Source organism: Danio rerio, chromosome 15 (genome assembly GCF_049306965.1).
Source record: "Danio rerio strain Tuebingen ecotype United States chromosome 15, GRCz12tu, whole genome shotgun sequence".
In the NCBI taxonomy this organism is placed as follows: Eukaryota; Metazoa; Chordata; class Actinopteri; order Cypriniformes; family Danionidae; genus Danio; species Danio rerio.
This window is the reverse complement of record NC_133190.1, coordinates 11,400,001-11,417,552: the sequence shown is the minus strand read 5'-3', so window position 1 is coordinate 11,417,552 and position 17,552 is coordinate 11,400,001. Positions and strand designations below refer to the sequence as shown.

Here is a 17,552-nt window from a genome sequence, read left to right as displayed (position 1 = left end):
AAATTGAAATCACATGATCTACAGTTCATGCAGACCAAATGTTATGGAATTTAAGTTGGTTAGACATCCATTCATTCATCCATTTATTCGTTCATTCATTCATTCATTCATTCATTTTCTTTTCGGCTTAGTCCCTTTATTAATTCGAGGTCGCCAAAAATCCAAAAATTATCGCTACTTATAAAGCATATGTTTTTTACGCAGCAGATAACCTTCCAGCTGCAACCCATCTCTGGGAAACATCCATACACACTCATTCACACTTAAACAATATGGACAATTCAACGCCAACTGACCCAGCCGAGGCCCAAGCCAGTGACGTTTTTGCTGTGAGGCGACAGCACTACCTACTGCCACTGCGTCGCCTTGATTAGAGAAATAGTTTTCAATTAACTTGGAAACAAATTTAACGGAGAGCTTGTGAAAATTGACTTAAGGTGTTATCCCCATAACACATTGACATATTTGCACCAAACTTGGTGTATGTTATCACAATCATGGCCTAAAGTGAGCTGCAGCATTTTGCATACTGCATATTTTTTTAGTTATAACTTCTCAACCCTTTGTTCAAATTCATAAAACTCGTCTCTCTACATCATGTGAAGCATGCTGAGTGCAATGATGCCTGATTTTCCTAGGTCAGCCATTTTGGGTTTTGGACACTTTAAATTAGATCATAAATTGATATATTTTAGACGCATTAGTGAAATGTTATGAAAGTCACTATGCATTTTTGGGACTGGGCCCTGAAGGTACTCAAAAAGTTTGTTGAAGCAAAAAAATGCTAATACATTTTCACAAATTTTGCCTATTGTTATACTTGTTTCGATACATTCCTTGGGTTATCATAAGAATATTGATATCAATTATGCCCTAATTAACTGAACCTCCTTTCCGCCATCTAGCCTTAAGTCAAAAACCTACTTTTTCGAACGCGTCCTACATCGTTTCGTTGATTTGCACCAAATTTGACTCAGATCATCTTCACTGTGCTGACAAAAAGTTATTGAATTTGTGTTCATAGGGGAAACTGTTTTTGTTTACATCACCAACAAATGTGCTGGGATGATGCTACATAAACTACATCTGAGGCTGTATCTCTGTGATGGTTAAACGTAATGACACCAAATTTTAGGCCTGTCATTGTTGCCTCACATTACAGCGCCACCTATTGGTCAAGAGTTATAAAATAATAATTAACCATTATTAATGAAATTTCCTGTCCACCATCTTGAATTAGTTTTAAAATCAGCTTTTTTGAACTCTCCATAGATTGTTAGCCCAATTTTCACCAAATTTGGCTCATTCATGCTGCCAAAATGTTGTAGAATTTTCCAGTTGCTCTGTAGCTTGTTATCATGCTCGATTATGTGGCCGCTGGGCTGCTTGGGCCTGATAATTGCTGCTTACAGCTATATTTATCATTGCTACTAAAGGGAAAGTTTACTTAAAAAATGAAAATTTACTCACTATTAGTGTTCCAAACCTTTTTGAGTTTCTTCAGTTTGTCCACAGTAGGAACACCAAATTATGTGGTAGTCAATGGTTACAGGTTCTCAGCTTTCTTCAGAATGGCTTTTTTATGTTAAAAGAATGTGAGTAAATGATGGCAGAATTTCATTTTGGGCTTAACTATCTCTTTTATTTTCAATTCAGGTTCTGTCTGCTTACAACTGCACAAATCATCTGTCATGTTAGAATATGTGTTAATTGCATAAAAGCATTATGTTTTGTCACGAATAAATCTGTCCACACTGCCTCATTAAATATTATACATCTAAAACAAAAAGTGATCCTCAGTTTATTTCATGTTAATCCACAAAGTTCAAAATACTTTGAATAACATCATACAATAATAAATAAAACATCACAAGATCCTTTGTGGCCTTTAAAGTCCAACATATAACTCTGCTTAGAGTAATTGTCCCTCCCCATGCCTCATCCATTGCCATTATAGAGATTTATACTTCTACATTTTGCACTTCTACAACATGTTTGTAATGCTAGTAGGCAGCAGTATTCCTATGTTCCACTGTCTCAGGTTTCTTTGCTGGTGTTTTAAGTTTACGCTGGAAGTGGGTGCAATGCTGCTGCAACAGTAGTTTCAACTTGCACTCATTCATGGAAGAAAGAGATAGAAACCAGCAAATGCTCAACTGCTTCAATCATAAAATTCCACAGCTATATCACCCTGCAGCTCAAGGCGGTTACTTATTGAAGCTAAGCTGGGCTATGCCTGGTCTGTACCTGGATGGGTGATCACTTGGGAAAACTAGGTTGCTGTTGGAAGTGGTCTTAGTGAGGCCAACAGGGAAAGCTCAGCCTGTGGTCTGTGTGTGTTCTAATGCCCCAGTATAGTGGTGGGGCTAGTATACTGTCAGTTAAAGCCATCTTGCAGATGAGATGTTAAACTGAGGTCCTGACTCTCTGTGGTCATTAAAAATCCAATGGCACTTCTCGTGCAGAGCAACGATGTAACCCTGGTGTTCTGGCCAAATTTTCTCCATTGGCCATTACTGATCATGGTCTCCCAATCAGTGTGATGGCCATACATAATAAATGCGCTAAATAAATACACATTACATGACACTTAAAGTTTTACAATACATAAAATAAACAAAAGCTAAATGTCTGACAATCTCACTCCCATTGCTATTAGCCCCACCCACACTCTTTATAGCTATTCCAAGCTGAGAAGTCACAGATTTTGTTATCTAAGTTGTCTTGACATGTAGTTTTGTTTGAGCATCTGCTTGTTTGGGTATGAGACTGAAAAAGCTTCACATGCACTTGATTGAGAAGTTTGAAATGCTTTATTCTATAGTCTATAGAAATTCATAATTTTAATTGGTGACCAATTAAATAGTTTAATGAACTGGTAAGTCCAGAGATTACTATCAGTAAACATAGTAACACTTTTTATGAGTTTTGCTCTTTTGTTTAAATATTAAAATAGTTTTGGGGAACTGAAAACATATTAATATGCACATGTTTAGGAGAGTGTAGAACAGGTGTGGCCAAACTTTTTCTTATATAAGGCCCACACACACACACAAAAAAAAAAAAAAAACACTTTGGCTGTGGGCTGAACTTGAATATACCCAATTGTATTGCATCAGACCAACCATGGTTAATTTCCTAATTTATTTGCTAAGATTTAAAAAAAATAAGTATATATAAATAATATAAATAAAAAACTAGAAAATGTTTTTTTTTTTTTAAACATATTAATTTATGATGCAACTAAGTATAGTAAAAACATAAGCAATCCCATTTATAACACAATAGAGTTCAATGCAGAATACACTAGTCGAGGTACTCCTGCCTTTGCCCTAATTTGCTCACCGATGTCTTGTGCATCTGTCAAGTGACAGCATTTATATTTTAAAAGTCTGATTAATTTACAACATATACATAAAACATTTCATTTTACTTGGGTATTTGTAGCTCCTCAATTAAACACAGAAATAAAAGGTTGTGTTAAATCCGAAATGGTGATCTCTCTCAAAGGCATCTGCCACAACCAACTCCCCATCATTCTCCATCTCTTTACAGATGGACAAGACGGGCCAAACAAAATGTTACAATGGGCCAACTTTGGCCTGTGGGCCCAACTTTGGGCACTTCTGATAGATTAAAGGCTGTTAAATCTAAACGCATAACAATGGCACATTGTCCTACATTACTTACATGTACTCTTTTCTAACAAGGTAACAAGCACCAAATACTGGCCTGGCATATGTAATACAGTGATTTTGGCCATGTTCAAAGATGTTTCAACACAAATCTTTTGAAAATGCTGTGTAATCATAAAAGCTTTCAGCTTTTGGTTACATCGTTGGCGTGTAAACATAACCTCATGTCATAACCTTGCTGAAAGCCTTCATTTCTTTTTTCATATCCAGAAATATTTCTTGAGTACATCAATGTGTGCTTCACCAGGGAACCAGCGTTGATCATCTCACAAATATGCTCTAAAATATTTCTGAAGAGGTAGCTAGCACATGTTACTATGAGCTATTTTGTTCATGTCATTTACATGCGCACACATGATCTGTTTTTCTCACACTCTCACTGTGCTTGTAACTGATTCAAAATGGATACTTTGGAGATCTGAAAAAGAATTACTGATGAAAGTTGGGTTTAATATTGTGCTGAAAAGAGCTAAAATTTGTTTTATTATGTGTAAAACTTGGCAAATGACCACAGAAAAAGGAGGATAATGAACATTACAGATTTTAAATGCAGATTTTAAATTCGGTGACAACTGGAATGTTGCCTTAATTGCTAGGTCATCAAGAATAATTGCAAGTTATTTATGTTGAACAATATCGCATTACAAAATCTTTACCATTTGTGTGTTATTTTAGACTTTCTGTTCATATTCAATTACAAACCACATCCATATACACTCACTGGCCACTTTATTAGGTATACCCTACTAGTAGCGGGTTGGATCCTCTTTTGCCTTTAGAACTGCCTTAATCCTTTGTGGCATAGATTTAATAAGGCACTGAAAAACTCCTCAGAGATTTTGGTCCATATTGACTTGATAGCATCACACAGTTGCTGAAGGTTTGTAGGCTGTAGATCCATATTGTGAATCTCCCGTTCCTTCACATTCAAAAGATGCTCTATTGGATTGAGATCTGGTGACTGTGGAGGCCATTTGAGTACAGTGAACTCGTTGTCATGTTCAAGAAACCAGTCTGAGATGATTTGCACTTTATGACATGGCACATTATTCTGCTGGAAGAAGCCATCAGAAGATGGGTACATTGTAATCATAAAGGGATGGAAAGATTCAGCACCAATACTTAGGTAGGCTGTGGTAGGTCCATTCTCAGTAAACCTTAAAGATCATTCTGCATGAAAATCCCAGTAGATCAGTAGTTTCTGAAATACTCAGACCAGCCTGTATGGCACCAACAACCATCCCACATTTAAAGTTACTTAACTCACCATTCTGATGCTCAGTTTAAATTGCAGCATCTTGACTATGTCTACATGCCGAAATGTATTACGTTGCTGCCATTTAACTGGTTGATTAGAAAGTTGTGGTAATGAGCAGTTCGACAGTTCTCCCTAATAAAGTGGCCAGTGAGTGTATCACAAACCATACATACACACACTTTATTGATATTCATAAGCTAAGCCCCAGATATATGTATTCTCACAAAATTAAGATAAATGCTTCTGGAGCGCTGTCCGTGTTTGGAAAGCCGGTGTCTACCCAGAATCAAGCTCCACTTCTTCACACCAGGAGTCTGTTTAATATATCTGCAATCTGTAATGAAACTCATTTTATTATATATATGCTCCTGCTTGAAATCAGAAATCTTGTAATTGGCATGCGGACATTCCTTGCATTTAAATTAGCATGCTTCAGTGAATTCGGGTGTTAGATGGCATTTCCATTAGCCGCGTCGCTGGATGTGTCATGCTCTCATGTTGGCTTCACGATGGTCAATGTTAGTGCCGTGTCACAAAAACAGCTACGCTAATTACAGAGAGTTCCTCATTAGGCTGAAGTAAATTCGTCAAGTGGTGCCACTTGAGTTCCACTTCACCTTAGACCTGCTAGCAAACTGAAAATGTCACAATTTGTTTGACACTCTTGTTATGGAAAGTGGTAAATGGCTAATTATAAATTTATTTTGATATACACTTTATTGGCTTTCATGCATACTAGTAGAGTTGAGGCTGAAGGTAAAATGTGTCAGAGGTGACATCAGACATAACCTCTTTTATGCCATTGGTCGATCAAACATATCAAACTCTGGCTTAACTCATTGATTGAGACATTATTTTTGTTTTTGATTAAATGAGATTATCAAAAGTATTTTAGCTTGAGCAAAATGTCTTATTTCACATTTAGCCATCTTTATTTTGATGCTAACCTCAAAATAACATTGATATCAGCTCTATTTCTGAGCATGGGAGTTTTTTTTTTGCTCAGCTTCAGTAAATTGCCTGGGGGTAGAAGTTTGAGTTCTGAAAGTAACAATATGGATTTACAGTGAACTCTTATTTTGAAAGATCAAGACAAACTTGATTATTTATTTTTTTATGACCCTTTTAAAATCGAAACCGATCATGGAGTACTGAGGGGAATCAAGGTTTTTGCACAGATTTTTGATAAACTGTATCCATGTGAAGAATAGATGAATGCACTTTCTTTCTGACAAATGTTGTTTGCTGTTGTTCTCTTGCAGACTCTATTGATGACTGTCCTAGTAACTGTTTTGGAAATGGAGACTGTGTGTCTGGAAACTGCCATTGTTTTCCAGGCTTCAGAGGACCCGACTGCAGCAGGGGTGAGATTTCTGTTTGCTTAATCCTAAATTTCAGATTTGATTAGTTTTGTTTATATCTTCATATATGGTGTCTTCTTTTTTCACTAAAGTATTTACTGAAGAAAAAAAACACAGTAACATTTATTTTGAACTTGTTATTTTACAATAGATAGATAGATAGATAGATAGATAGATAGATAGATAGATAGATGGATGGATGGATGGATGGATGGATGGATGGATGGATGGATGGATGGATGGATGGATGGATAGATAGATAGATAGATAGATAGATAGATAGATAGATAGATAGATAGATAGATAGATAGATAGATAGATAGATAGATAGATAGATAGATAGATAGATAGATAGATAGATAGATGATGGACGGACGGACGGACGGACGGATGGATGGATGGATGGATGGACATATGTATGGACGGATGGATGGATGGATGGATGGATGGATGGATGGATGGATGGATTCTATGTATGGTTGGTTGGTTAATTGGATGGATGGATGGATGGATGGATGGATGGATGGATGGATGGATGTATAGATGGATGGATACTATAGATGGTTGGTTGGTTAGTTGGTTTGTATGGACCGATGGATGGACCGATGGATGGACGGATGGATGGATGGATGGATGGATGGATGGATGGATGGATGGATGGATGGATGGATAGATGGACGAACAGACAGACAGATAGATAGATAGATAGATAGATAGATAGATAGATAGATAGATAGATAGATAGATAGATAGATAGATAGATAGATAGATAGATAGAGTATTATGTTATAGCTAGTTTTATTCAATTTATACATAGTAGTAAAAATAAACTTTATTCATGCAGCACTTTACATACAAATGATTCTTTTAAAGGAATTGTACAAAAAATATTAAGCATCAATAGAAAACAACAAAAGTTTTAAAAATATTGCTTATGTTTAGAAAATAGTATATAATAAAAATATAATATACAAATACTATAAAAATGTACATTTGAGCATTTAAAAGCATACACATAAAGTATTTATGTAATGTAAAATACTTGTTATTGAAATTTGTGTTGCCAACCTAATTAAAATGTTAATAATATTTACTAGGAAAAATGTAAAATAAATAAATAAAAAAATAATATTAATTCAAATTAAACCAGAAATCTCATTAAACCAGATATGGTCTCTATCACTTTTAATAGTGTAACTTCAGCTACAGTATAGTGCTCATCTTCTTGCCAAAGTCCAGCAGACCAGTAGGAGTTCTGTTCTTGTGAAGCTACATTTGGCAGAACTTTTAACTTATCTCTGTGTGTGTGAATGTGTGTGTGTTTCCAGCATCATGTCCTGTGCTGTGCAGTGGGAACGGTCAGTACCTGAAAGGACGCTGCATGTGTCACAGCGGCTGGAAAGGGTCTGAATGTGATGTTCCTACAAACCAGTGCATCGACATCACCTGCAGTGGACATGGAACATGCATTGTGGGAACCTGCATCTGCAATCCTGGCTACAAAGGAGAAAACTGCGAAGAAGGTACTAGAAAATATGTTTTTAAACCTATTTAATCATGGATGATTATATATTGTGATTAATTATTGATTAATTCCCCATGTTATTTTTTAAGTGACTCACAAAATAAAAAAAATAAAAAACAGAATTTTCAGCATTTTTACTTTAGTCTTTAGTCTCACATTAATCCTTCAAAAACCTTCCAACTTGAATTTAAATGTTAAAAAATGTTCAATGCCAACATATAGTTAGGTCCATAAGTATTTGGAAATCGACACAATTCAAAAATTTTTTGGATTTAAATTAAACGATCAAGATGTGTTTTAATTTAAGATTTGTATTTACATATAAATCAGGTGAACGATGTAGGAATTACAACAGGTTGCATACAGATGTTACTACTTCAATGTGTTCCTTGTGCCGCCATTCATACCGCGGCGACGGCGGTACTTGATGCGCCAGCAGCATTTGACCGCTGGGTGGCACTTTAACCACAGATATTCAGCTTTGCCTTTTCGCAATGCTAAACAGACTGTTCTGTAGGCGTAGCTTACTGTATGTGATGTGATGTGTTCAATTAAAATATAATTTTAATTTAGTTTTTCTGGTAATAGACATGCTCTTACACTATACTATGCTGTAGAAAAGATACATGGTGAGAAGTCAAAAAGCAAATATAAGAATTAAGTTATTAGCCTTCAGTGCCTGATTAAATTGCTTTGGGGTGAAAATAATGTTTTGATTTCTTTGACTATCATGGCAATGTTATTATCTCAAATCTTAAACGTGCGCATATGAAAAACAGCAAAATAATATAGATTATCCTGCCGGTAGAGCACATCACCTCACAGTTGTGAACTTGCGATCACCTCAACTTACATTTAAAATTTGTTTACCTGGTTTATTGTAAACTTTTTAAGTGCAAAGAGGATTTGTTTTGGAAAATAAAATTGAAGAAATGAAAGACAACTAAAGTGAAAGCATATTCAGTACAAATAAGTAGTCTTAAATAAATAAATAAATAAATAAATAAATAAATAAATAAATAAATAAATAAATAAATAAAGCAGTCTTTTAGTCTAAATATAAAGAGATGTAGTTTGCTATTTTGATAGGACTAAGACAAGATATTTTCATTTATGTTTTTAATTTACGTTTTTATTTACATTTTCGTTGTTGATTATATTTTACTATCTCATTTTATGTTTCAATTATAGTACATAATAATAAACGAATAATGAAAATAAATAAATAATGAAAATAGGACATAAATTAAGTCTGGCAGGTTTATTTTTAATAATTAATTTCAGTTCCGTTTTTTTGTTTCAAAACGTCAATGTTCTGCTTTAAAGTATAACTGTTTTGTTTTGTTTTTTTACTTAATGGCTCAGTAAGTTTTGTATTTTAATTTCATATTCAGTCCCCTTGCATATGCGTGTGAAATATAATGCCGCATAACCGCGGAAAAAGAAGAAAAGGCTGTCAGTTAAAGCTAATCAAAATTAGCTATATTAAAATACAGCATTTATGTTAATACAGGCAGAGTGTGAACAAACTCAAGGCTAAGATATGCGCTTGTTTTTTAATGCATTTAAAAATAAATGCTATATAGCCTAAATAAATGTTTTGTTTTTTTTTTTTTACTTTTTTTGTATGGTAAAGGACAATGCACATTATGTTATTGATGTAAACTTAGGCTAAAATTACCATTGATAAACGTGACCTACCTCAAGCAGATCACTTAAAGTGTAATAAAAATAATGTTGCCGCAGGACATAAACGAAGTCCCGCAAGTTTATTTTTAATAATTTAGTTTCAGTACTATTTTTTTTTTTTTTCTCAAAACATCAATAGCACCTTCAATAATCTAAACATTTAAAGATGGACCGCAAGATGTGTTGAGTGGCTATATGTGGTGAAGAACGATGGCAAAGCTAAGTGTGATTATTGTAATAAACTAATAAGTTATAAAGCAGAGAGTCCCGACCAACAGGACTGACTTAGCATATGCGGTTGGCTCATTCTTCACGAATATAGAATTAAAATAATGGCGCGTTAGGTTCATTGTGCATCCCGCAGGTGCAACCAACAAGAGTTGTGCATTTTAGTTTAACTTTTTTGAGCGTTATAAGCAGCTCGGTGTTAGTTTTTAATTAAATATATCGAGCCGAAACTAAGCAGCGCATTCTCTCCGCCTCCTCCTTTATAACCAGCGGGACATGCTGCTGAAGCAGGAAAGACACTCCGTCGTTCATAATCTTAGCTGATGTGTCGGAGTGGAAAGAATATATCAAAGAGGAATGTTCTTTTTACAGTGCCGATATGTTTAATCTTTTTTTCCATGTCATTTCTCTTCAGCAAATTATATTTTTAAAGCTGCTTGATTCTTTTAAAACCGAAAGCAGAGCCCGTCAATTGGTGTTTTTTCATAAGATACTCCTTTATTAATGTTTTATTAATGTTTTATTTTATGAGTGTCTTTAATGTGCTTACAATTTTAATTTATAAGTGACTTTGTTGCGTCCCCTTGATGTTTCAATAACGCATAATAATCTATACACCATATTAAAGACAACAGAAAGACATAAATCTTTACAAATTACCTGTCCCCTTTTGTAGACTCAAAACAAGTGTCAAATCTTGAAAAAATTGCCTGAGCCATATTAAAATATAATTTAAAGAATTACATTATCGGATAAAACCGCATTAAATAAATAAACCAATATAAAACAAGCAAAAGCAAGCTATAACAGTTTAGGTAGGTCTATGTAGCCTACATAAATGAAACTGTTAAAGTCAAATTAAACTTTCATTTTACAAGATATTTTTTTTTTTAAAGATTTTACATATTTTCTAAAAACAATAAACACCAGAGAAGGTTTAAATATTTATATAGTGGGTACGATGATAATAATTAAATCGTTCAAACAAAGCATTTTTTGGGGAGAGTGAAAGCAGAATGCACCTTTTGATGAATTAGCTCTAACCTTTGACAGTTTTTTTTTCTTTCCGCGGTTATGCGCGCATTATATTTCAAATGCATATGCAAGGTGACTGAAATTGAAATTAAAATACAAAACATACTGGGCCATTAAGTAAAAAAACAAAACAACATTATACTTTAAAGAGAACTTTAAAGAGAACATTGTTGTTTTGAAACAAAAAAATAACTGAAAACTATTAAAAATAAACCTGCGAGATATGTCCTGCGGCAAAATTATTTTATGAAGCAGTATTCAACTTAAGCTTTTTAGACCATGCGCCTGACCATTTCTTAGTGTTTCACCACATGTCCTTAAATACATAAGGCCTATTTTTATTATTTTTCATTATTCGTTTATTATTATGTACAATAATTGTGACATAAAATTAAATAGTAAAATATAATCAACAACGAAAATGTAAATAAAAAGGTAAATTAAAACATAAATGAAAAGGTCTTGTGTTAGTCCTACCAAAATAGCAAACACTGAAAATCTCTTTACATTTAGGCTAAAAGACTGCTTTAATTTTTTAATTTAGGCATGTTTAGAATATTTGTACTGAATGTTTGTGCTTTCATATTAGTTGTCTTTAACTTCTTCAATTCTATTTTTCAAAAAGAATCCTCTTTGCACTTAAAAAGTTTAGAATAACAATAAATCGTGTTAACAAATTTTAAATGATTAATAAAGGAATTATAATGCTTTGACTTATTGTTTAATCTCATTTACAAGCACAGTAGCATATTTAAGGCTGCTGTGTGGGCTATTTCTGTCCGTTCGCATCCCGTCCCTTTGCGCCCCCCTGGCGGCTCAGTCACAAACTGCGGTCATACACTAAAAACAAAGCGGCTCCTATTTCAAACGGCGGCGGTATATGACACGGCAGTAATAGTCACTTTGAACTCTCACCTACTGTATGTGTCTCCCACTTGTTAAGGGACCAAAAGTAATTGGACAGAATAAAAATCATAAATTAAACTTACACTTTTTAATACTTGTTGCAAATCCTTTGCAGTCAAAAACAGCCCAAAGTCTGAAAGCATATACATCATCAGTCACTGGGTTTAATTCCTGGTGGTGCTCTGCTAGGGCTCTACAGCAACTGTCTGTAGTTTCTGCTTGTTCTCGGGGCATTTTCCCTTCAGTTTTGTCTTCAGCAAGTGAAATAAATGCATGCTCAATCGGATTCACATCAGGTGATTAACTTGGCCATTGTATAACATTCCACTTCTTTCCTTTCAAAAACTCTTTAGTTTTCTTTGCAGTATGCGTTGGGTCATTCTCCATCTGCACTGTGAAGTGGCGTTCAATGAGTTCTGAAGCATTTGGCTTAATATGAGCAGAAAATATTGCCTGAAACCCTGCAGAATTCATCCTCACTTTGGTGTAGTCTTCTCTTGATCGTTGACATTGAAATACAAACGCCTACCTCCTGGAGAGTGTTCTTGATCTGGCCAACTGTTGTGAAGTGCTTTCTTCACCAGGGAAAGAATTCTTTGGTCATCCACCACAGTTGTTTCTGTGGTTTTCCAGGTGTTTTGGTGTTGCTGAGTTCACTGGTGCGATTTTTTTTTTCTTTTCTTTTAAGAATGTTGCAAACGGGTCTTTTGGCCAGGCCTAATGTTTCTGCTATCTTTCTGATGGGTTTGTTTTGTTTTTTCAGCCTAATGATGGCTTACTTGACTGATAGTGACAGCTCTTTGGCTCTCATCTTGAGAGTTGACAGTAACAGATTCCAAATGCAAATAGCGCACTTGAAATCAACTCAGGACCGTATATCTGCCCATTGTAATTGGGATAATGAGAGAATAACACACACTTGGCCATGGAACAGCTTAGAAGCCAATTGTCCAATTACTTTTGGTGCCTTAACAAGTGGGAGGCACATATGCAAACTGTTGTAATTCCTACAGCGTTCACCTGATTTGGATTTACATACCTTCAAATTAAAGCTGACGGTCTGCAATTAAAGCACATCTTGGTCATTTTATTTCAAATCCATTGTGTTTTTGTATAGAGTCAAAATGTTAGAATTGTTTAGATGTCCATAACACATAATACTTGATAATGATTAAGTGCCAAATTGTAAAGATACTTATGTTCAGCTTTATATATATATATATATATATATATATATATATATATATATATATATATATATATATATATATATATATATAWATATATATATATATATATATATATATATATATATATATATATATATATATATATATATATATATATATATATATATATATAGTTATATTATGCTGCTATATTATTACAATATTTATGCTATTCACCTGCTGTTTTTGAACAAGTAAATGAAACCTTGTCTTTTTAACAACATAAAAAAGTCCTGAAAATGACATATTTTGGTAGTATATCTAAAACATTTCGTACCATTTTATGATCATTTCACAGTCATGGTATTGTACCAAAATAAAAGTCTAATTTCTTCCGCACCAAATCACACAGAAACAGAAAAAAAGGCCGATTATGCATGCAAACGTCCCCTTTTGAATATTTAATATGGGCGTACATGACCTTGGAGTTTGTAGCGGCCCATAAGTATCCGACTCGTCTCATTCTGCCTAGAAAGTCCCCGCGCTCCTTTACATGCATTATGGATCCTTCTGAGAGTCCGGTGCAATCCATTAAGAGATGAACAATTCCTTTGTGTCAAGATCCAATAAGTTGAATTTGCACTCTCTGAACTGAGCCTACAGCAGCCTCAACGACAAACCCAGAAGAGATAAGATTAAAGTAGCCATTGTGTTTGGCAGTTTTTTTGAAGGCTCTTATTTCAAGATGAAAAATGATGTGGGCGATTTTGACAAATGGTCGGTTCTGACTCTTCTGACCCCGGGCAATTCTATTTTGGGGTCTCAGAATGCAGACTCGGGCCCTTTAACGCTTCTACCTTTCTTCGTGGCGACCTTCAGGCGCTGATGATTAATTGCCAGGAGAGAAGCTCTTGTCATTTAGCCTATGATCTCTGTGCCTCGCGCCCAAACCATCTGCTAAGAGACCTGAACTGCTGCTGGTCTATAGGAATGCTCTTTCCACCCATTTGTGTCACGGTAAAGGAGTCTGCCATGTAGCGACCCCTATCCCTCTTTTCCCATCACGTCCCAGCTGGCCTCATGTTAGCCATCTGTGAGAGAGCATTATTGCTTTGCGGCTTTTCATTTTCGGGTAAGTGTACAGTATTGTTTAAAGGTTTGGGGCTAGTACATTTTAATTTATTTTTTAATTTAATTTAATTTAATTTAATTTAATTTAATTTAATTTAATTTAATTTAATTTAATTTAATTTAATTTAATTTAATTTAATTTAATTTAATTTAATTTAATTTAATTTAATTTTTGCATTTTATTTTATTTTATTTTTACCTTTTATTTTTATTTTTTATTTGTTTTGTTTTGTTTTGTTTTAACTTTTTATTTTATTTAAAATTACTTATATTCTTTTTTGTTTTGTTATTGTTGTTACTATTATTATTATTATTAATTTCTATTATTATTATTATTATTATTATTATTATTATTATTATTTTAGTATACCTTTTACTATGTTGGTCATGAAATAAATGCAACCTAAACCTAAAAATTTGCTGTGTCATAAAGTTGGCAAATTATAATTCCCAAATCATAAAATCCTGTCTTATTTTGACTTTCCAAAATTCTAAATTTTCTCCCTTATTTTAAGAATTTAATTTGCCACACAATTTGACAGTGGAATTGTACAATATACTTTTTAGGAAATTTACATTAGGAATCAAAAACTTTATTATATTATATTATATTATATTATATTATATTGTATTATATTATATTATATTATATTATATTATATTATATTATATTATATTATATTATATTATATTATATTATATTATATTATATTATATTATATTATATTATATTATATTATTGATTTTCTTTTTTACGCAGCGGATGCCCTTCCAGTTGCAACCCATCATTGGGAAGCATCCATACACACTTTTTCACACACATACACTACGGCTAATTTAGCTTACCCAATTCACCTGTACTGCATGTCTTTGGACATACAGAAATGCCAACTGGTTTGCTGGTTCAAGCCTCTGATTGGTCAGTTGGCATTTCTTTGTGAAGTTTGCATGTTCTCTCTGCATTTGCATGGGTTTCCTCTGAGTGCTCTGGTTTCCCTCACAAGTACATAGACTATTGTGTAAGAGAAAAGTGATCTTAAAAATTACACTCACCAGCCATTATTAGGTATTTATTAGGTACACCTTACTAGTACCGGGTTGGATCCATTTTTGCCCTCAGAACTGCCTTAATCCTTCTTGGCATAGATTCAACAAGGTGCTCAACTATTCCTCTGAGGTTTGGTCTATATTAACATGACAGCATCAGGCAGTTGCTCCAGATTTGTTGTCTGCACATCCATGTGAATCTCTCGTTCCACCACATTCCAAAAGTACTCTATTGGATCGAGATCTGGTTACTGTGGAGGCCATCTGAGTACAGTGAACTCATTTTTATGTTTAAGAAAGCAGTCTGAGATGCTTTATGACATGGTGCATTATCCTGCTGGAAGTAGCCATAAGAAGATTAGCACACTGTGGTCATAAAGAGATGGACATGGTCAGCAACAATACTCAGGAAGGCTGTGGCAACAACACCATTCTCAATTGGTACTAATGAAGAAAATGAAGAAAATATCCCCCACACCATCACCACCAGCATCAGCTTGAACCATTGATAAAAATCCATGCTTTCATATTGTTGACTCCAAATTCGGATACTACCATCCGAATGTTGCAGCAGAAATCAAGACTCATCAGACCAGGCAACGTTTTTCCAATCTTTTATTGTCCAATTTTGGTGAGGCTTTGCCATTTGTAGGCTCAGTTTTCAGTTCTTAGCTGACAGGAGTGGCAATCTGGTCTTCTGCTGCTGTAGCTCATCTGCCTCATGGTTGGACATGTTGTGCATTCAGAGATGCTCTTCCGAATGTAGGGTGGCTTTTTGAGTTACTGTTTCCTTTCCATCAGCTCTTCTTCTCCTCTGACCTCTGGCATCAGCAAGGCATTTGTGCCCACAGATTTGCCGCTCACTGGATGATTTATCTCTTTCAGACCATTCTCTGAAACCCTAGAAATGGTTGTGTGTGACAATCCCAGTAGATCAACAATTTCTGAAATAATCAGACCAGCCCGTCTGGTACCAAAACCAATGCCAAGTTCATAGTCACTTATATCACCTTTCCTTTCCATTCTGATGCTTAATTTGAACTGCAGCAGATCACACAGTCAACACAGATTAGGTTAATGTCCCATAATACAGTTTGCCACCGTAAATAAATGAATCACACAATATGCAGACTGGTAATTAACACACAAAACACAGTGTACTCTCAACCAAGCATTTTAAGGTTTAAGATCTGTCATTCCACTATTATATATCTACCTATAAAGCTTACATATTTCTTCCAAAACAGTGACTGAATTTCAAATCCTTTTGTTTATACTTTCTTATGTGTTCAAATTCAAACTAGCATGCTGCATCTTGTCACCTTATTTTAAATTCAGAAATGTTTAATTCAGCCTAACAGCACTGCCTTCTTCGCTTTATTATCATTTCCCACCCTGAAATGGGTTGCAAAAGCATTCAATTCCCACTTTAAGCTTTCTTCTCTATTTTCTTTAATGAAACAAATCCAACTTTAGGGTGTTGAAAGAGCCTGATCGGCAGCGCGTTCTTTAACAAGGATTAGAAATGAATTAAGCGTAATGTGGCTGCAGAAGCCTAACGTTTGGCCCATGGGCCGTCAGAGGTGTTCTTGTTTGCATTCTGCCACGCTCGCTTCTGGGTTCACAGTAAGTGGGGGGAGCACATCCAGCGCCGCTTTTCAATTTAGCAGAACATGCTCCGACCGCGCCAGTCTTTCCCTTCCCGACGCTGGAGGAAATCTCATTACCAGCAGCAGAGAGAGAGAGAAAGAGAGAGAGAGCAACACTCTTCCTCCTGCCAGTTCACTGCTCCACTGCCAATGTGGCTGTTTAATTCGACCGTTTGCGAATCCTGTTTCTCTCAGGCTTTTTGGAAGTGTCAAGCCACCTTAGAATGCTACAAGAGCTCAGACCCTAGAGTTTGTGTGTTTTTTCTGGCCTAGGATGGATGACTAAGGCCTGAGTCATGCTTTGAATGCAAGAGGAACAGCAGGGGACGCTGAGCTATGACAGATTAAGGAGAGACACTGCAGGCACAACAATGTTTTGGGCTTTTTTGTCATGCACTTGTCATTTTTTCAGATGTTTTGGCATTTTTTTGAAGTGTTTTTACTGTGTAATGTAAAGAAAACATCCAAAATGCAATTGTTTGTACTGCTGCGCTTGATCAATTTGTGTGTGTGTGTAGATTTCAGTTACAATACAGTACAGTACAGAATGTGCACTGAGCCAAACATTTTCAGGATTAAATACATCATATTTTACTTTTTTTTTTTTTAAATTCATATCTGTATTCTGTTTTTTTTTGACAGAAGCATTTGATTATTTATACTTTCCCTGATTGTATACATTTTATTTTATTAAAAAAGTTAGAATTTTATTTTATTTTATTTTAAATTATTAATTGTAAATATAATTTTAAGTAATTAATTAATTTATTTTAATTCAGACTGAAAAGGAAAAGAATTCCTGAGTTATTTAATTTAATGCAAGTATCTATATTTAATTTTCATTTATTTAATTTATTCA

General features: G+C 34.6%; 1 protein-coding gene across 31 annotated transcripts in view; it reads left to right on the top strand.

Moving 5' to 3' along the window:
- tenm4 (teneurin transmembrane protein 4) overlaps positions 1-17,552 on the top strand; it is a 463,933-nt gene that overhangs the window by 271,638 nt on the left and 174,743 nt on the right. For all 31 annotated transcript variants that reach the window (XM_073922732.1, XM_073922725.1, XM_073922721.1 and 28 more), the window contains 2 exon segments: positions 6,216-6,317; positions 7,643-7,837. In XM_073922732.1, coding sequence (XP_073778833.1) covers positions 6,216-6,317; positions 7,643-7,837 — 297 coding nt within the window.